Source organism: Pectinophora gossypiella, chromosome Z, assembly GCF_024362695.1.
Source record: "Pectinophora gossypiella chromosome Z, ilPecGoss1.1, whole genome shotgun sequence".
Lineage (NCBI taxonomy): Eukaryota > Metazoa > Arthropoda > Insecta > Lepidoptera > Gelechiidae > Pectinophora > Pectinophora gossypiella.
Genome location: NC_065433.1, coordinates 4,785,434 through 4,806,858, shown reverse-complemented (window position 1 = coordinate 4,806,858; position 21,425 = coordinate 4,785,434). Strand labels below are relative to the sequence as shown.

General features: G+C 39.9%; 1 protein-coding gene across 1 annotated transcript in view; it reads left to right on the top strand.

The window, feature by feature from the left end:
• LOC126380055 (laminin subunit alpha) overlaps positions 1-21,425 on the top strand; it is a 67,568-nt gene that overhangs the window by 9,837 nt on the left and 36,306 nt on the right. Inside the window, exons 2-15 of the mRNA XM_050029222.1 lie at positions 966-1,112; positions 10,138-10,265; positions 10,772-10,880; positions 11,988-12,158; positions 12,526-12,742; positions 13,478-13,687; positions 14,562-14,755; positions 15,731-15,806; positions 16,406-16,543; positions 17,308-17,419; positions 17,919-18,094; positions 19,128-19,304; positions 19,654-19,776; positions 20,295-20,453. Coding sequence (XP_049885179.1) covers positions 966-1,112; positions 10,138-10,265; positions 10,772-10,880; positions 11,988-12,158; positions 12,526-12,742; positions 13,478-13,687; positions 14,562-14,755; positions 15,731-15,806; positions 16,406-16,543; positions 17,308-17,419; positions 17,919-18,094; positions 19,128-19,304; positions 19,654-19,776; positions 20,295-20,453 — 2,137 coding nt within the window. The remainder of the gene's footprint in view (positions 1-965; positions 1,113-10,137; positions 10,266-10,771; positions 10,881-11,987; positions 12,159-12,525; positions 12,743-13,477; positions 13,688-14,561; positions 14,756-15,730; positions 15,807-16,405; positions 16,544-17,307; positions 17,420-17,918; positions 18,095-19,127; positions 19,305-19,653; positions 19,777-20,294; positions 20,454-21,425) is intronic.

Genomic DNA, 21,425 nt, shown 5'->3' with positions numbered 1-21,425 from the left:
GAAGCAAATCATTTTGCTATCGCACTCATGCATTCTTCAATGCATTGCGCGGCCGGGCAAGCGCAACGCGATCCCAAAATCTGGCCAGACAAATTACATCCGTACACTGTAATTTAGCGTTCGGCTGTTTTCGGACATCTTCGGGTCCTTTCGGGCCAAACGGAGCTTTTTGCAGACATATGGTTGCCAAATGCGCGCGCATCCCAATGAATCCCGACCGCTTTTGTTTCTCGCAACTTGAAAAAAGAACGCAGATTTGAATGCCTTTTGTTTTGAGAGAAAAAAATATTATGTTATGGATGGACCCATTATCAGAATTTCGGACGGTGTTGGATTCTTCTTACGTCCGTTTGAATCGCAGAAAGCTTTAAAATGTACTTAATACTCGTATTTTATTTGATTATTGTTATAAAGTGAGCTTAGCTATTAAGCTTTTGTACATTAAAATCTTTACAAAATGACTAGGTATAATAAGTCTTATGATAACTATAACTTAAGACAAAACAACGTGCTAGAAAGTTAAATTGATTTTCATATAAGTAGTAGGTGTCACAAGCAGTTATATTTTAAGATAACAGCGGATTTAGCGATTTAGCGGGTTGATGAGGTTGGTAATGTACCTCTCAATCCACACGATAGAAGAAGAAGATTTTAATTTAAATTCAAAAATGTCTTTATTCAGTTGGTAACATTGTTACACTTTGAATCGTCATTTTTCACATAACGAACGTCTTATCCGCCTAAAACTACTGCAGCTTCTCACACAACCTGTACAGCCTAAATAAACTCAAAAACAATTGGATCGATTTCAAAAATTTAGAATGCTACGTAATCGCAGAGCAACATAGGCATATATTTAGATATAATATATTACTAGAAAAAAAAGGATCCTTAAAAAATAAATGTATATTATATTTTAATTAATTATAATAATTATTTCTACAATAATTATATATATGTTCTAGGTTTGCGATATTTGCGACTCGACAAATGAAGCGAAGAAACACCCTCCAGAGTACGCGGTGGACGGCATGGGAACCTGGTGGCAGTCCCCCCCACTCTCAAGGGGGATGAAGTACAATGAAGTCAACCTCACCATCGACTTGGGTCAGGTATGTGAAATGTTCTCTTGTAGCTAATTATAACATAACATAAGCTCGCGACATCGTCGTTACATGAGCCATGTCAGGGCCTTTGGCGACTCAATAATAATCCTGACACCAGGGTTGAAGAGTTTGGTATTCCACCTCACAACCCACATGATAAGAAGAAGAAGCTCGCGACTATATCTGTAGGGTTACTCAGAGATACATCTATAGCAAGATGAACTAAGTACCCACCTCACCTAGCTTTCTGTTAGACCAGCGTGATAGACGGTCAGCCGTATCGCCGTCTATAATGGTCGTGCAAACTCTGTTAGTAAAAACTAACTTTCTTCTATTATGTGGGTTGTGAGGTGGAGTACCAACCTCATCAACCCGGGTGTCAGGATTAATATTGAGCCGCCAAAGGCCCCTGACAAGGCTCATGTAACGACTACTTACTAAAAATCTAATCTTAAGATAAATTAATACCTCATGGTGCAAATCCGGGCACCACCCGAATCCCCTGGTAGTTGCGGCTTCCGAATACATCCCGCTTAGGGACGGTACTGAAAAGTATCGGCGTCCGAAGGACGTAATATACGATCCCGACGACCCGATTACTCTAGCCATAGAGGCAGCCAATCAGCTCGCGACACCAAACACTTCAGGACCCCGATACCGACCCCGCCGGCGTGGTCGACGATTTCCCTTATTCAGCGCTTATCGCTATCGACCCACAAGGGTCGATTAATTCTTTCAAATATTTTTCCTCTCAGACGACGCCCTGAGCCGAGGTTCGCGCCCAACTGGGCACCCTCAGGCCTGTTGTCTTAAACGTTGTACCGGGTGAGAGCCTTCAGCGCTCCCCATTTGTCCGGCCAAGTAGTTAATGCCATCTGCGGCAAATCTACAATAAGTCACGTCAAAAAAAAAAAGGTGCAAATCCGGTATCGGGGTTCGACCCGGTGACTCTATAAGTACCTACTTCACTATTAAAGTAGTAAGTAATTACTCAATAGTGTGCATAATATTTTTATTTTGAATAGCACAGTCTGTTGCGGATTCATGTTTTGTTACAAGTTTAAGGTTTTTGTATTATTTAACAAGTATGTTATTGAGAGACAGCTTCCTTGGTCTATTAGAGCAGGCTCATGATCTGGAGGTCCGGGTTCGATTTGTGAACGGGACATTGGTGGATTGCCAATCTCATCAACCTTGATGTCAAGTTTATTATTGAGCCACCAAAGGCCCCTGACATAGCTCATGTAACGACTCCGTATCTATATCAGGGGGGGTTAAAATGGCCACATCGAAGCAATTCATCTAAAAAAGCAATATTGCTTTTTGACAGTTGTTTGCATTGCGCACTTACTTTTATATGCGCAAATGTCAAATTGCAATATTGCTTTCATAGATGAATTGCTTCAATGTGGCCATTTTAACCCCTCAGTAAGTAGTAACCGGGAGGGTGGCTTAACGTGCCTTCCGAATCGTCTTAATTTCGGACAATCGGGTGATCATCCTGTAATGTCCTAATCAAACCAGGGGTCAGAAAGTGATTTTTGTGATATGTCTTTACCGGGATTCGAACTTGCGGCCCCCGGTTGCGTTCACGGAGACCGTTATATATATATAGTGCAGTCTAATTACTCTAAACAAGGGGTATCATAGTTCGTAGTTCGGTATCCACGTTTGTCGTGTATTCAGGACATGCGTCCCGAAATAGGAGAGCGGTGCATCGACCTCTTACCTCACCAGGGTGTTGGATTAATTATAGAACGCTAGTTTAGGAAGTGCAGGCGACGCCTTCCAAGATGGCCGCGACATTTTATGATGCCCATGCGCATTGTCTGCTGCTAAGGAAAAAGTAAATGCGTTCATAAGAATACTTCCTTTTATAGTAGACGAAGAGTACGAAATTATATTTACACGACACACTACTCAAACAATGGATGGAAATAAAAAAAAACAGTTAAAAAAAAATCATAGAACTACTATTGCAGTTCTATATCGCGAAAAAGTACCTATTATATCGCGTTTGTCATAGCGACTTATAGATTTTTTTTTTTACAACAGAAGTCTTTATTAGTCCAAATATCAAGTATTACAAAAAAGTCAAATAACCTATAAGTACTTTATAGATTATAACATAAACTTACTTTTAACAGCTTATAACTCAACAAAAAAAGTAAAAAGTAAGTTATACTTAGTGATAAGTTTTTTTTTAATAAGAACCTGATTTAGTTAGTTTTACTTAGTATGCCTAAAATAATTCTTAGATAAATGTTCAAAATTAAGTGCATCGCACAGACAAATAAATAGTGTAGATTCAATTAAAATTATAGGTAGCACACTACCTGAACAAACACGTTATTATTATAAATGTCAAAAGACGTGATAATTATATTAATAACGAATGCACCTTTTTATTAACCTACTCCATCTATGACTAGATTAAAATTTGCTAAGCGAATGTAATAAAATACCAGACGCCATGCGATTTGTCATCAGCATTACCGGCATTATACTTAGGAATGTAATGTTATATGTGTCTTCAATCTACAATTCTACATAATATACAGGGTGTTAGTGACATACATACATACATACATAAACAGCTTATATACGTCCCACTGCTGGGCACAGGCCTCCCCTCAATCAGCCGGAGGGGGTATGGAGCTTACTCCACCACGCTGCTCCACTGCGGGTTGGTGGAGGTGTTTTTACGGCTAATAGCCGGGATCAACGGCTTATCGTGCACGAAATCATCTTACTTTTTCGGACAATCAGGTGATTCAAGTCTGAAAAGTCCTTACCAAACAAAGGACAGTCTCACAAGGGGTGTTAGTGACATCGTAACGAAAACCTTGAGGGATGATTCCGACCATGACTCTGAGTGGAATTTTTCGTCGCAAAATACATCATTTTTTTTTAATTATTCCCGTCAAAAGTGACTGCAAGTGGTCTTCTTATTGTCCTATTTCAATTCCTCTAAATAACATTACACTGTAATCATGTATACTGGGTTCATAATAATTTGTAATTTGATTTACTTTAAGCTGAGCGAAATAATATTCTACGGAATAAGCGAAGTTTCCTATTATATTATTATATCCTATTAATCACCACATAGTATAAAACAAAGTCGCTTTTTCTGTCCCTTTATCCCTATGTACGCTTAAATCTTTAAAACTACGCAACGGATTTTGATGCGGTTTTTTAATAGATACCTAGAGTGATTCAAGAGGAAGGTTTATATGTATAATAACATGCATTAAATAGTGGAAAAATACTGTTATTTTTGAGGTTTTTAATGTGATGCCGTAAATAATTTCATTTTTTCCCCAGCATTTCACCCGAGCGAAACCGGGTCGCTAGTTAAATATAAAATATAAAAGTTGATAGATTTATTATTTTGCTTGCTGATAAACTTTCTGATAGTGATAATCTGAATGATAGGTATACGTATAGTATCTCTCGTATATGTTCTGGATATATAAATAATCAGACAGTGAAACAGGCCGTATGAAACAGAAACATTTAGGCATGAATACATGGTGTGGGTTGTGATGTCAACGACCGACTTTATCAACCCTTATATCGGGGCCGCTGGAGGCTCCTAACATTATGTACATAATTAAGTAAATAGTAATACTTTCGGACAATCGGGTGATCACTCTGCAATGTCCTAACAAGAACAGTGATTTTTGTGATACGTCTCCACAGAGAGAACAAGGGACCTCTAGTTTCGAAGCTCAACCTTCAACGACTAGACTTATATCTTAACACACGTCTAACATTCGGTAAACAGTACCTAGAGAGATAACGGTATCGCAGTAACTAGTATAAGATGATTGTTACATTTTTAGTTTAAAATTAACTAATAGTAGTATAATATAAACATCTAACTGACGGTATCATTCGACCGGCGCATGCGTCGGACGTCGTGGGAGTACGCCGGTACTGATAATAAAAGCTTTATGTACCTAATATGCGATAGTGTTACAAGTATTACAACGAAACTGGCCCTTTTACGCTTAGCAACAAATAATGTACTCATTTAAACAATTTTGGTATTGTAGAACTACCCTAATTGATCGAGTCTGAAACACAACACCGCGTTCAAAAACGGGAATCGCTGATGTGGAACGAAAAGCCGCCAGACTCAAATGGGATTGGGCCGGACATGTTTGTCGCATGCACCCTGAGCGGTGGACACGGATCATCACGCATTGGGTGTATCATGACGGGTACAGGAGTCGTTGTAGACCTCGAAAGAGATGGCGTGACGACTTGGACGCTTGCCGGAGGGACTGGTCGGAGTAAGCACAGGACAGCGAAAAATGGGAAGAGGAAGGGGAGGCCTTTGCCCAGCAGTAGGATCTTGTAGGCTAGATTAGATTAGTACTACCCGCAATCTCATCATCATTAATCATCAGCACTCTCTCGAGTCTTGGCGTGCTTATCTATCAAAGGAGGATAAAAACTGCCTATTTTCCCCATCAGGTGTCGCTACTGTTGAGTGTTCTTAAATTTTGACATTTCCCCATACTATTTGAGTAAACCAACAATATTATTGTTTTGGTTACATTTTTACACTATAACCCTTTCCGCAGTACTTAACTGAAAATTCATAGTGTTATATTTATTCTCCAAAAAATCGGAAAGAAGCAAACTTAGAGAAACTTATTTTCTTTTTCGTAAATCATGATTCAGACGGTATACACTCCACGTCGCTCCACATTTTATAGTTTATCGCCAATTTTCTGGACAGTATGGAGAACTGTCAAAATGTAGGAACACTTAACAGTGCTGCCGCCTATATTTAAGCTTCTAGTTTTTATCTTAATTTTTTGGCCGAAAACTGACAATTAAAGCGATTTAAAGTAGTGCAATGGTAAACACGCCTGTCTACTTTTGACAAAAGCTGCGGGTTCTAATCCCGTCCTTTTTTTTTTGACGTGACTTATTGTAGATTTGCCGCAGATGGCATTAACTACTTGGCCGGAAAAATAAACGTTTAAGACAACAGGCCTGAGGGTGCCCAGTTGGGCGCGAACCTCGGCTCAGGGCGTCGTCTGAGAGGAAAAATATTTGAAAGAATTAATCAACCCTAGTGGGTCGATAGCGATAAGCGCTGAATGAGGGAAATCGTCGACCACGCCGGCGGGGTCGGTATCGGGGTCCTGAAGTGTTTGGTGTCGCGAGCTGATTGGCTGCCTCTATGGCTAGAGTAATCGGGTCGTCGGGATCGTATATTACGTCCTTCGGACGCCGATACTTTTCAGTACCGTCCCTAAGCGGGATGTTTTCGGAAGCCGCAACTACCAGGGGATTTGGGTGGTGCGGAGCAGAATCGAAAAAACTTTTGGAAGCTAATTTGAGCCATTGGGCAATGGTTGGCAGATCTAATCCCGTCCGAATCGAAGCTTTTAGTATTTATTTTTTATTTAAGTGCAGTTTCCACTAACATAGTTGACCCGACCATTATAGACGGCGATACGGCTCACCTATCACGTTAGTCTAACAGAAAACTCAGTGAGGTGGGGTATTTAAATCATCTTGCAGTGGATGTACCTCTGATTACCCCAATTGGGATATAGTCATCAGCTAATATTATGTACTTTTGACGACGCCTTGAGCTGAGCTGAGCGCTCAAATTGAGGCCAAAGTCGGTATTCTCAGACTGCGCCTCAACCGTAACTCGATTTTACTCCAGTAAGGCATGACGTCATTCATTTCGTATTATTATGTTGGCAATAATAATAATAAAGTTTATTTAGGTAAAATCTACGACATACATATACATTTACAACATTAAAATATACACATATTAAATTAATATTTAAGTAGTTGGAAAACATAAAGGTGCCGCAGTTCAACCCACGCCGATCGGTGAAACGCGAGTACCCGCACAATAAATTAAAAAATAAATAAATAAAGAGTACAAAGAAGCGACTTAGTATTACACGTGGAAAGCAGAAATAAAACAATAAAATAAAGAAATATTACACTAAAAGAAGGATCTATAAGTGAGTAGTGAAAGCAGTATGATATGCTCGACTCCAGTGAGTAACGTCCTCAAGTCGGGGACGTATTATGTCAACTTATAATACCAAAAGAGAGGAAGAGTTAATATATTAGAATACAGGTGTTAAACTTTTATCTGATAATGAAGGTTGATGTCACGAATATTCATGACGAGTTACATCATTCATTACATCCAGAACAATATATATTTCTGGTTAACTACCAAGATAATCTAATAAAACTGTTTTAACGACTATTTACCACGTTAGCACTGTTCTTGGCAACAAAATCTATTCCTAGTTTGAAGGTCAGTCGTACACGTTTTTTTTAGTAAATTATTGTAGATTCATTATCTAATCTACAAGATGATATATAACTGTGGATAACTTTAATCATCTTACACGTTGGTCTAACAGAAAGCTCGGTAAGGTGTGGGTACTTAGTTCGTCTTGCAAAAGATGAATGTTATGTTATAACATCGATTGATGACTTTATCCCCGGGGACATCTGATAATATCGCTCCACATCTTATCTGCCTATTATACCATATTACTTTTAGTTGAAGGGAGAGAGAGAAGTCATCGTACGTAGTCTGTCGACGTTGTCGGAAATCGCCCAAAGTTACCAAGGTGACATGTTTTCACTAAATAACATTCGTCAAAATACGTCGAAATGAATATAGAGAAATAGGCTAGTTTTCTACTAGTCAAATCAGTTACTTTTTACTAAACGTCAAAACACAAAATTACAATGGAATTTGTATGAAAAAGCACACTGTGACGTCATAGAAAAACGTGACAATATGTTGCACTTATTATTACTGATTTTATTTTTAAATTTCATAAATAAGTTAAATAGAAAAAGAACATGATTTTCGTTAGTTTTAGATCTGTCTTTATTTAGTACTTAATTAGAATTTCATAGTTTATCTTGAACCTAGTACCTACACGATCCAATTATACAGTCATAATTATAACATGTTATTAATTGGACATACCTACTATTCATCATTCGTACATGAAGTAAATAAACGTTTAGGTAGATAATGGCCCCGATTCCTGCAGACACCGCCTAATTTTATTTTAAGTTATATCCGTCATTTTCATATCCGTCGAAAAGGAAAGGGACGGATGATTCACAGCTCTTAATTTTAGGAAGAATGAGTAAATGAATGAATAACCCGGGCGAATCAAAAGGTACGTCCCCGGTATGCAATCCATTTGACGCGCTGTCTACTTAACTGTGTCGGGTTATTGACGGATGTAAAATTTTTAGACGGTTGGTTTAGATTTGTGCTTAAAATTGACGTGTGACCAATTTTATGCTTGTCGATTACCCGTCCCTTTCCTTTTCGGCGGATAAGAAAATGACAGATATAACTTAAAATAAAATTAGATGGTATTTACAGGAATTAGCGCCAATATTCTGTTTGATATGCACGTGAAATACTTTAACTGCCAGTTAGGGGATTTACCTTCTTTCTTATGTGCATAATAAGTCATAATTAGATAGATTTGCCTACATACTTAATAATTATAGATAATTCCATAGAATCATAATTTGATTCCAACCAAAGAACAAAAGAGTCTTTCTTTGCCCGATACCTACCTTTAAGTCCGCATTCGCACGTAGGTTCTATAAGTCTATGGCACCCAGGCTGTACAACATTATTAATAAAAAACTTAACATTGTAACTTCTAGCAATCACAACCTCAAAAATATTTTGCGAAACTATCTCTTGGAAGTCAACACTGAAAAGGTGGAGAACTTTCTTCTACCAGTATGTTAGATGGTATCTCAAACTCATTTTATTTCTAGTTCTAAGGAATTTTCTCCCACAATTTTGGTTCCTATAATACACACACACACGCACACACAAACACACACACACACACACACACACACATATCTTTGTTTGTTGTATCTTTATTTTATTTTTATTAATTTTTTTTTATTTTTTTTTATTTTTTCATTTTTCATTTTAATTATCATAGTTATTAAGTAAAAAGTATATTATTGTACCTCAAATAATAATGAAGTATGTCAATTTGGGAAGACACTGGCTCCTGAAATACAGTTATACTAGTTTAGGAGCCAGGGCCTTATTTATAATTGTTACTTGTTTGTTGTACTGAATAAACTTTCTTTCTTTCTTTCTTTCTTTCTGATTAATTGTTATCCATCGTTTCGTCTTTTAACACGTAACAACTTTTTCGTCTTTTTACCCCGCCGGTGGGTTCCCCTTGCGACTCTACCGTTACTATCAGGCTCATATTCGTCTGCACACGATATAAGTGTGGGTGAAGTGTGGGTTGTGTGTGTGTGTGTGTGTGAATGAGGGTGGGTGGTGTGGGAAGTGTGGGTTGGGTGTGGGTGTGGATTATAAGATGGATTTCCAACCTCATCAACCCTGGTTAAGGTTTTTATTGAGCCGCCAAAGCAACATAGTAACCATAAATCATTACGTAGTAACCGGGCCCACGGCTTAACGTGCCTTCCGAGGCACGAATCATCTTACTTTCGGACAATCGGGTGATAAGCCTGTAATGTCCTAATCAAACGATCACAAAGTGATTTTTGCGATACGTCCCCACCGGAATTCGAACCCGGGATTTCCGGATTGTGAGCCCAACGCTCAACTACTGGACCACAAAGATAGACAAGGATAGTCCGTAGTTCGGTTTCCACGTTTGTCGTGTATTCAGGACATGCATCCCGAAATAGGAGAGCGGTGCATCGACCTCTTACCTCACCAGGGTGTTGATGAATTTGACTTATTGTAGATTTGCCGCAGATGGCATTAACTACTTGGCCGGACAAATGGGGAGCGCTGAAGGCTCTCACCCGGTACAACGTTTAAGACAACAGGCCTGCCCAGTTGGACGCGAACTTCGGCTCAGGGCGTCGTCTGAGAGGGAAAATAATTGAAAGAATTAATCGACCCTAGCGGGTCGATAGCCATATAAGCATAACTGAGGGAAAATGAATTTTACTAATTAAATGATGATTTTATGGTCCTCAGGAGTTCCATGTGGCATACGTGTTCGTGCGTATGGGCAACTCTCCGCGCCCCGGACTGTGGGCGCTGGAGAAATCCACCGACTACGGGAAAACCTTCAAACCCTGGCAATATTTCTCCGATTCACCTCAGTAAGTAAATTTTAACATTGCAACACTTCACTATAAGTTACAAGCACTCGTATGTATGTATACAGGGTGTTAGTGACATCGTAACAAATTCTGAAGGGGGTGATACAAACCACGATTTTTCTTAATATCAAGTGGAATTTTCCGTCGCAAAATTCATGCATTTTTGTGTTATTTTTAATTATTTTCTATCCTGTTCTTTAGCCATAGAAAATTCCACATTGAATCATTCCCCTCAGAGGGTAAGAGAATGAGATGATATGAATAAGATGTAAAAGAGGAAAGTTTGATGACAGATATGATTGAACAGAGTAGAAGAGTGAGAGGTGAAAGGGACAGAAGAAAAGAGAACGACGAGGTGTGTGGGCAAGAAGGCTGTATTTTTCTAATTAGAATAATTTAATAAGAATACGATGGTATTTCTGTGTTGTTTAGTCATTTAAAGACAATGTAGTTATGTGAAGATTGACGTGTTTCTAAGTAAGCATATGAGATATTTCATTATCCAGGGATTGCGAGCGATACTTCGGCAAGGAGAGTCTGCAGCCGATCACCAGAGACGACTCTGTCATCTGCAGCACCGAGTACTCCAAAATCGTGCCCCTAGAGGGGGGAGAGGTTAGAAAAATCATTACTTAGTTCTCAATATAACGTAAAATGATTCTTGCTTCAAAGAGCTAAAGAAATAAATAAATAATGCATTATGTAAAAGGACGCCGTATCTGACAATTAAATTTAAAAAAAACAATGATGCTGATTGGAATGATCATTTTGGTGGCAGTGAACATCCTCGATAAATGGACGTCACTCGCATATAAGCCGCGGCGAGAGCCATAGCTCCCGACTCATCATCATCATCATCATCAGCCCATTAACGTCCCCACTGCTGGGGCACGGGCCTTCCCTATGTATGGATAGGGAGATCGGGCCTTAAACCATCACGCGGGCCCAGTGCGGATTGATGGTTATTAACGACTGCTAATGCAGCCGGGACCAACGGCTTAACGTGCCTTCCGAAGCAGGTCATCCATCCTATGACCGGCCTTTGCGAAAGTTGCTTAATTTCAACAATCGCAGACCGAGCGCGTTTAACGCTGCGCCACCGAGCTCCCGACTAGATTACATTAATAATTGGTAGATTAATGCTTGCTCTGCTCTGAACGGAGGTGGTGGTAGGTATACTGACTATGAATGGTAGTCGTTTTGTAAGAGTCACATCAGAGACTTTCGCCTTCTCTGTAAGCTCTGACCACGATTGGTGAAGTCGATCCAATAATGACGTCATCGATAATGATGAAGCGTGTATAAGCTATACTTTACAGACAAGACAAAGATACAAGAATAGCATACACAAAAATTATACCTATTATTACACCACCACCTCCGTTCGAAGCAGAACATGCGGAGAGCAGCAAGTGAACTGCGAACATTGTACTTTTCTTCTTATCGTGTGGGTTGTGAATACCAGCCTCATCACCCCTGGTGTCAGGGCTATGAGTGAGCGGCCAAAGGCCCTTAACATGGTTCATGTAACGATAACTCACTTACGTAAATAGTAACCGGGACCAACGGCTTAACGTGCCTTCCGAAGCACGGATCATCTTACTTTCGGACAATCAGGTGATCAGCCTGTAATGTCCTAACCAAACCACCATAACCATTGTTCTAGGAAGATTAGTTTAAAAAAAAATGAACAATATTCAAATAATTAATGATGTTGACCAGATCCCAATATCCCTGCTAACATACCGACCGTCGGCGTACAACTACTTCAACTCGTCGGTACTACAAGAATGGACGCGCGCAACCAACGTGCGCCTGCGCCTGCTGCGAACTAAGAACCTGCTAGGACATCTCATGTCCGTCGCCCGGCAAGATCCCACGGTCACAAGACGGGTAAGACTGTAAAAAACTGTTTACAATATTTGATAAAACCTGAAAAGATTATTTCATTAATTCTAAAAGTAAATACCTAGTTATGTCATTTTATTTCCTCGCCCATAACACCTTGAAAACTGTAGAATCTAAATTCATTTTTTTAACCTAAGTATATTTGGCCGGAAACCTTCGACTGGTTATCATTCATAATTGGGTACCGTCGAATAAATAAATAGAATTTTCAATTTTGTATAACAAAGCTTTGAAGTCAAAGATGAAGCGACCATATATGATAAACACGTCTTGTTTGGAATTTCCTTATCCAGGTCCACTTTTAAAAATATTCAGTTCATACAAACTTATTGACAATCGCATTCTCTTGCAGTACTTCTACAGCATCAAGGACATAAGTATCGGGGGTCGCTGCATGTGCAACGGTCACGCCGACACCTGCGGGCCCACTGCTCCAGAGAGTGAGAGCAATATACTGGCTTGCAGCTGCCAGCACAATACCTGCGGCCCACAGTGTGCACAGTGCTGCCCCGGCTTCGAGCAGAAGAAGTGGAGGATCTCGCAGAACTGGAACCGATTTGAGTGCGAACGTGAGTAACTAGCCTAACTTGAAGCGACTCACACTAAGCCACTTACAAACCTTCAATCAAACACAAGAAAGAAGACGTTACCAGCTGACTAGGCACTAAGAGATGCAGACACGGATCTTCACAGGGTCCGCTTACCCAACCTGAAGATTTCACAGGTCCAGTTTTTTACAGAAGCGACTGCCTGACCTTCCAACTCGCAAAGGGAAAACCAGCTCAATACAGGTTAAGTCACATACCTCCGAAAATGCATTTCTGGGAAATGTGGGTTTCCTGACGCTGTTTCCGATCCAGACACGTATCATACGTAGATATTGAAATCTCTATGAACATAATTTATACAATCCGTTTCATGATAACAGAAGATCTATAATTGGCTACTTGACAACCTAGTCAAACGAGATACCTACTTATGAAATGTCAAACCGAAAATTTTCTTTGCAGTTTGTATGGAAATACTGTACTGTGACATCATCAATAAAAGTGGTCAAACGTCGTACTCATTGTTACTTAATTCATTAATAAAATTCGAAAATAAGTCTAAAAATAAAATGAGATTGATTTATGATCATCTTAGACTGGCTTCTATTTGTAGATAAGCATTCTATAATTTATCTTTGTTTGTACAAGTGTCATAGTTTTATTTGTCTACCTTTTGACTAAGGTACTACGTTAAGTCAGCGAATAGTAACATGACTTCTCGTGGCTTTCACCTAAATAACAAGAGACTCTCCACAGCGTGCAACTGCCACAATCACACGACGGAATGCATCTACGACCCAGAAGTGGATGAGAAGCGTCTCTCGCTGGACATCCGCGGCCGTTACGAGGGTGGCGGCGTCTGCCAGAACTGTCAGCATAACACTGAGGGAATCAACTGCAATAAATGCAAGCCAACGTACTACCGTCCGTACGGCAAGCAATGGGGAGAGATCGATGTGTGCCAGCGTGAGTATTTATAACAAAAATGTATTCATTTTCCGCCATTGATAAAAAATTGACGTAACTTATCGTAGATTTGCCGCTACCATTAACTCTTGGGCCGAACAAATGGGAGTGCTCAGGGCTCTAACCCGGTATTTGTTAAAAAGCTAAGCATTTCAAGGCAAAGCACATAACAACGAGTTCTTACCGCGTTTAAATGGGGATATGGATGGGTCATCCCGTGATCATGGCACTTGCAACAGTGTCGAAATATCGGGAGTCTCATATCCCCATTTGAACGCGGTAAGAACCCGTTATTATGTGCTTTAATTATTTCAAGGCAAACTATTTGAGAAAAAGAACAACAAAAAATACTGCCCTACTGTAGATAGGGTGACGTAAATCTAGCTTGGCGCCAGGTACGAATTGGTGCGGGGGAGAGTTGTTCTTTATTGTATGCTTTAGCTAAGCGGTAATTTCTTTAATTTTGAGACGAGTGAGATGGATAATGAGTCCGTGTCGCCAGGTCCTAGGTCTGTCTGTGAATGTGTCCTATTCCTACTGAACAAAAGACATCTTTCTTCTTATATCGAATCTCTTTGTACACTCCACTTCAGAAACTCGATACCGACTACGACGACGTGGTCGGCGATTTTCCTCATTCAGCGTTTGTCGCTATAGGCCCGCTAGGGTCGATTAATTCTTCAAATATAATCGCCTCAGACGAAGCCTTGAGCCGAGGTTCGCGCCCAACTGGGCATCCTGAGGCCTGTTGTCTTAAATTTTGTACCTTTATCCGGCGAAATAGTTACAATAACAAAAAAAAAAACAAGTGAAGAACAAAAAAAATCTTGTAAGTACACTCGTTCAACATTAAAATATCAATATATTTCCCCAGCGTGTAATTGCAACCTTCACTATTCCACGGGTAACTGCGGCGAGGAGTTCGGCCAGTGTGAGTGTCGGCCCGAGTTCAACCCGCCGAACTGCGACTCCTGCGCATACGGCTACTTCGACTACCCCAACTGCAAGCCTTGCACATGCAACCTCAACGGGACAGAAGGCGAACACTGCACGCCTACTGATGGAGTGGTGAGATAAATAATAACATAACATGATATAAGTAAGCTGACGACTACCTCTGACTACCCCGATTGGGGTAACTGAGTGCCCACACCTCACCGAGCTTTCTGTTAGACCAACGTCATAGGTGAGCCGTATCGCCGTCGTATAAAGGACGATCCCTTTCGGTCCATCTAGTCCACTCTATCAAAAATCGAGCCAACTGTGTTAGTGAGAACTGCACTGCAATATTCCTTTTTTAGGTGAATATTTTGATTTTTTAACCCCCTTGCCATCGCACCAACGCATCTGGGGGATTAAAATGGCCACAGCGAAGCAATTCATATAAGAAACCAATATTGCTATTTGACATTTGTTTACATTGCGCACTTACTTTTATATGCGTAAGTACTTAAATGTCAAATTGCAATATTGCTTATTTAGATGAATTGCTTCGATGTGGTCATTTTAACCCTTTCACGGGCGGAGACCATGTGTCATTGATTCATTTTATTTTTATTTATTTATTTGGTCAACCAGCGGCAAGTACACTGATACATGGTTACAGTTTGCAGTTAATACATATAAAAAACTAAGCGCCTCGCCACTTGCAGGTGGACACAACAAGCACTAATACTTTAGGTACATAATTACAAAATTAAATTAGAGCTAGAAAAAGTAACAACTTCAATGATTAAAAAGTATCTGTTATAGATAAAACAGTCTTTTTGATTCGAGGAACAGATGTAAAGAAGATATCTATTTTATCTGCATACAATTCGTAAGTAGTAAACAACCGAACCAACGAATAGTGTTGTTTAAGATTTGTGCGACATCTAGGAAGCATAGACATTATAGATAGTATGACACCTTAGAATCGGAACGTCATTAGACGTTCTTTCCTTGAAAGTGTCAACCCCCCTGTAGTCTTTCTTGTGGATGTTTCTCACTGCACTGATGCTATGAATAATTTTAATAAATACTAATAAACTTTTTACTCGACAGTGTCCCTGCAAATACAACTACGACGGGAAATCCTGTGAAATGTGCCGCGATGGATATTATTCGCCAGAGTGCAAAAGTAAGATCATTTTGGTGACACTTCATAAGCATCGTAAAAAGTAAGACGATGCCGTAGTTCGGAGGGCACGTTAAGCCATTAGCCCTGGCTTTTAGCCGTAAAAAACGCCTCCACCAGCCCACAGTGAAGCAACGTGGTGGAGTATGCTCCATATCCTCTCCTGTGCCTAGCAGCGGGACATATACAGGGTGTTAGTGACATTGTAACGAATACTGAGGGGGATGATTCAGACAATAATTCTGAGTTAATATCAAGTGGAATTTTTCATCGCAAAATTCATGTAAGTTGTAGGAAAATTCGTAGGAAAATACCACTTGATATCAACTCAGAATCATGGCCTAAATCATTCCTCAAAGGTCGTTACGATGTCACTAACACTCGGTATAGGCTGTTTGTTATATTATGTTATATGTTTTATAAAAAAAAAAAATTCATGTTTTTTTTACAATTATTTTTCGCCCACTTTTGCGACGGAAAATTCCACTTGATATCAACTCAGAATCACGCCCTGAATAATCCCTCAAAATCGTTACGATGTCACTAACTGGTATAGGCTGTTTGTTATGTTATGTTTTAAACAAATGTCTGTCCTCGCTCAGATTGCGAGTGTAACCTGGTGGGGTCCGCTTCGAGCGTGTGCGACAAGGTATCTGGGAACTGCACATGCAAGAGTAAATACGCCGGCAGGACGTGCAACCAGTGCGAGGCAGGATACTACAACTACCCTACTTGCAAACGTGAGTACACCGCCTTTTCTTGCTTCTTTTTGATTTGAATTTGTTTTTCTTTTCTTTTCCTTTACTAAAAATAGCTAATAGGACAAATGTAACAAACACAATATGCTTGAATATCGTCTGAAATATTTATTTATTTTTATATTTTACTCCTAGTTCTGTTGTACATTCTGTTAACTGCATAGTTCTGCTTTTTTGTATTTAAGCATGTCATAAATCATGATAAAATCAAATGGAATATTAGTTTCTGCGTCGGTGGTACTAAAAATGTAAATATATGTATGTTATTTATAAGCTAGCTTAGCTTATCGAATGCGTCACCCTGTTCAAATTCCATGGAAATGCTATTTTCCGATTATTTTTGCCGAGCTTTTTTTTTGCTATTCTTGTTCTGTTAGTATATTTTGAACGTCGATTATAATTAGATATTTACTACTTACATAATAATTGAGATAATGTACTTCAATAATACGCTTACATTTCGAAAGTATTTTTTTTATTCCCGCAGCTAGAGAGAATGTCAGTCGAGATTATAGGGTTGTCAAATCGATGGTTCAACATTACGAACATTTAAATTTAAATAAAGAACCCGACAATTCTATTTTAAGAACTTTTTATACAAAAAAGTTACGAATAATGTGTACAAAAACAATAATGAGATTGCAGCTTAACTCAACCCTTTATTGTGCCTAATTGTTTGTCTGCGCAGGTATATAATCCCTGATTCTATTCTGCTTTCTCAACTTTTTTTTCTATTACTCACAAAGATTGCAACTGCGACACCAGCGGGACCCAGGCGAGTATATGCGATGACGTCACTGGTCAGTGTATCTGCAAGGAAGGCTTCGGAGGATCGCGATGTGATCAGTGTATATCTGGGTACGCATACTTTATCATTTTTTATTATTAAAAAATAGATTTGGTAATTACTTGATAACCCTGTTCGAAAACACATACATCGTATTCGAATTCAAATTCAAAAATTAAATAAATTGTTTAATTAAATTATTCAGTAGGTAACATAAACTTTGAATTGTCATTTTTAGTAGTATCACGAATTCGAATATCGGCTCTGACTCTAAACTACTAAAGTCCACTTCATGAGCTTGTATTCTTATTTGGATCATTATAAATACTTATATAATTAATTACACGTAGTTTCCAGGATGTATTCTTGCTTGCTTAATGATTTAGAGGAACATGTGTAGGTTTTTTACATGACGAGTGTTGAGGGCTACCCGGTACAAAATTTAAGACAACAGGCCTGAAAATGCCCAGTTGGGTGCGAACCTCGGCCCAAGGCGAGAGGATAAAACTTGAAAGAATTAAATCTCACGCACTATATGTAAGGTATTTAAGTATGTATGTCTCCCACCAGCTACTATATGGAGGTCCGTGGTCGCGAGCGTCTCTGCGTACCCTGCAACTGCTCGCCGACCGGGTCGACGTCCACCAGCTGCTCCGCTGACGGCAAGTGCAACTGCCTGGTTAACTTCGGAGGCAAGCAGTGCGACCAATGCTCACCAGGCTACTACAAGTTCCCCGAGTGTTTGTGTAAGTTGATACTTACTTGATTTGTATTTACTTATTTATTTTTTATTTATTTAAGATATACCATCGGTATATACATAAAAATTAGATGAATAAAATTCAACGGACAATGACCGTATGTTATAATATCATTACAGGCGTATACAACATTAAAGTTAAAATTTTATTCATATAATAAAAGAACACGTACACATGATTGAGGTAACTTAAAGCTAGAAGTTAAAAATATTGGAAACTATTTAAGGTAAAATTATAGGAAATTGAATGAATTTATAACGACTTAAAAATAACTTACTGTTTCCGTCGTCACCATTCCATGATGGACCCCTTTATTAATAAGGCATAGAATAAAAAATAATACTACGTACAGAACGGCAACTCTCCGCTCCTCACCAGCGACTGAGCTAGGTAAAACAAACCTTAACCCCCTCAGTCTTAATTTAGTCTTCAATCGTATCTGACGTCTCTGTGAAACGAGGTGTTTTGTTTGAAGAGTTCAGGGGTTACTACGCTACCAGCGTGTACCCACTTATTTCTCTCTCTTTTCTTCTTCATTCTCATTTACTTGGGGTCGGCCCTCCTAATTACCTAATTGGTTAGTATCCTATCCTAGGTCAAACATCTCTCTCTTTATTTAAGAGCTGCGCTCTTGTCGGTGGAGTAATCACCTTCATTACTTAATAGATAGGGCGTGTAGGACGGTGGTTGCCCCAACAATCCCAGGTCAAACATAAATTAGATTACTAAATAAAGACAGATCTGAAGGTGACAAAAACATTTTTCTTTTATCCATTTAACTTATTTATGAATTTTAATAAAGGAAAGTGTAATAATAAGTGCGACATTTTGTCACATTTTTCTATGACGTCTCAGGTAAGTAATTTCGTGATTTGACGTTTGGTAAAAAGTAACTGATTTGACTAGTTGGAGACTACCGTATTATGCGTCGCCTGGTCTTCCGGTCCTGGGTAGTTTCTGTTCGAACCTATCTACTACTTACTTATATTTAAACTTACTTAATTATTTTTCTTTACAGCATGCAACTGCGACGTGTCAGGCTCCTTGGGGTCAACCTGCGAGGACAATGGTCAATGCCACTGCCGACCAAACTTCGACGGCCCAAAGTGCGACCGGTGCAAGGAACAGTTCTACAACTACCCCGCCTGCGAGGAGTGCAACTGTGACCCTAGAGGCGTCATCGCTACGTTTTCTGGTCAGTACGAGTATAACGGCCAGTGGTTGAACATTAGGCTCACGATCCGGATGTCCCGGGTTCGAATCCCGTTGGGAAAGTATCACGAAAATTACTTTGTGTCCCTAGTTTGGTTAGGACATTACAGGCTGATCACCTGATGGTCCGAAAGCAAGATGATCCGTGCTTCGGAAAGCACGTTAAGCCGTTGGATGTGAAACTCTTAGTTGTGATAGAAATTAAAGTTACACGCTTAGGCTCCTTCTGTCGTGTGGGTTGCGAGGTGGATTAGTAACCTCATCAACCCTGGTTCCAGGGTTACTAATGAGCCGACAAATGCTCCTGATAATTATATTTATTGTTCCATCAGGGTGTGGGTCCGTGCCCGCGGGAGAACTGTGCCAGTGCAAGGACCGAGTCCAGGGTCGCATCTGCAACGACTGCAAGCCGCTCTTCTGGAACCTGCAGGAGTATAACCCACTTGGCTGCGAAGGTACGTAACTATTACTCGGTAAAAACATATTCACGTCAAAAGAAGTTCGTCGTCAGACCCCTGCCCAACCCAATAGAGATTAACGGGCAGTATGATAATTATTATTCTGATAAAAAATATGAAGAAACTCTTAAATCCTTTTTTTTATTTTACTTCCTTACAGTTCAGACCACTGCGTAGTTTATAAACGTTTTCTTTTTAATACCTTAGTTATTGTACTGATACAAAAGTGTAGGTAACTTTCATATTATGTATGAAGTTCTCTCTGTCACGTTATGTATTTTTTGTGTAAGTAGGTACGTCAGCATGAGAAAGTTGGCACTCTTTACACCCAACCACATGGCTGTTTTTCGCGGAAAACTTATTTCATCCAAATTAACTATAATTACACTTTTACAGTTGGTCTGGTCACTATGACACTGGCAGTTAGTGGTTGTAAGATTAAGCGACCCATCGCTATAACATAAAATAAAACAGTGTATATTAAACCTCCCGCTGTAGTAAACTTTTCCGTGCAGAATGTAACTGCCACCTAGCGGGCACGTTGGGCGGACTCGGAGCGTGCGATACTCGCTCAGGACAATGTACGTGCAAGCTGCACGTGGGCGAACGTGCGTGCGACCAGTGCCAAGATGGCTTCTACCGGCTAGAGAACAACAACGTCTTCGGGTGTACTGGTGAGTTACGGCTTCATATACCTTACGACGGCGATAGAGCTCCTCACCAATCACGATTCACGCTGGTCTAACAGAAAGCTCGGTGTGGTGTGGTACTTACTTCATCTTGGGATTTGAATACCCCAATTGAGATAATTTTTGCGCCTATCTGTGTTGTTTAAAATAAATTATTTATTTTATTATCCGTGGTCTAATGGTGAGAGCGTTAGGCTCACGATCTGGAGGTCTAGGTTCAATTCCCGATGGGGTCATTGTCGAAATCACTTTGTGAGACTGTCCTTTGTATGGTAAGGACTTTTCAGGCTTGAATCACCTAATTGTCCGAAAAAGTAAGATGATTCCGTGCTTCGGAGGGCACGTTAAGCCGTAGGTCTCGGCTATTAGCCGTAGAAACACCTCCACCAACCCGCATTGGAGCAGCGTGGTGGAGTATGCTCCATACCCTCTCCAGTTGATTGAGGGGAGGCCTGTGCCCAGCAGTGAGACGTATATAGGCTGTTGATGATTTTATTATCATTCTGTTTTTGCAATTGAGTAGCACAGGTGCATGGTTTTGATCAGAAATGTCGAGCTCGACTCTAAACGCGACGAGCTGAAGGCCCGACGGCCTGCGGCCATAACTTACAACTATGTCGGAGCTGTGCTGACGTGCAGTGAATGTGGCCGTAGATTCACTGCTAAGATCGGTTACATCAGCCATATAAGAGCGCATCTTAAGCGCTCTTAGATTGAAAACTTGTCGTCATGGCCGAATACGGCTGGAAGGATGTTATTATTATTAGCACAGGTGTCAGGTTTTTCATCAGGTTAACGAACTCAAAAGCACTATTCTAGAATCGAAGGCGTACCTACACCGCACAATTGTTTAAACACACGAATGCCCTAGTCGAATGGCGCGCCCGGATCTCAGATCCTGACGAAAAATCCTAAAGTGAAGAATATTCGAATACTGTAGATCAAATGTTCAGGGGT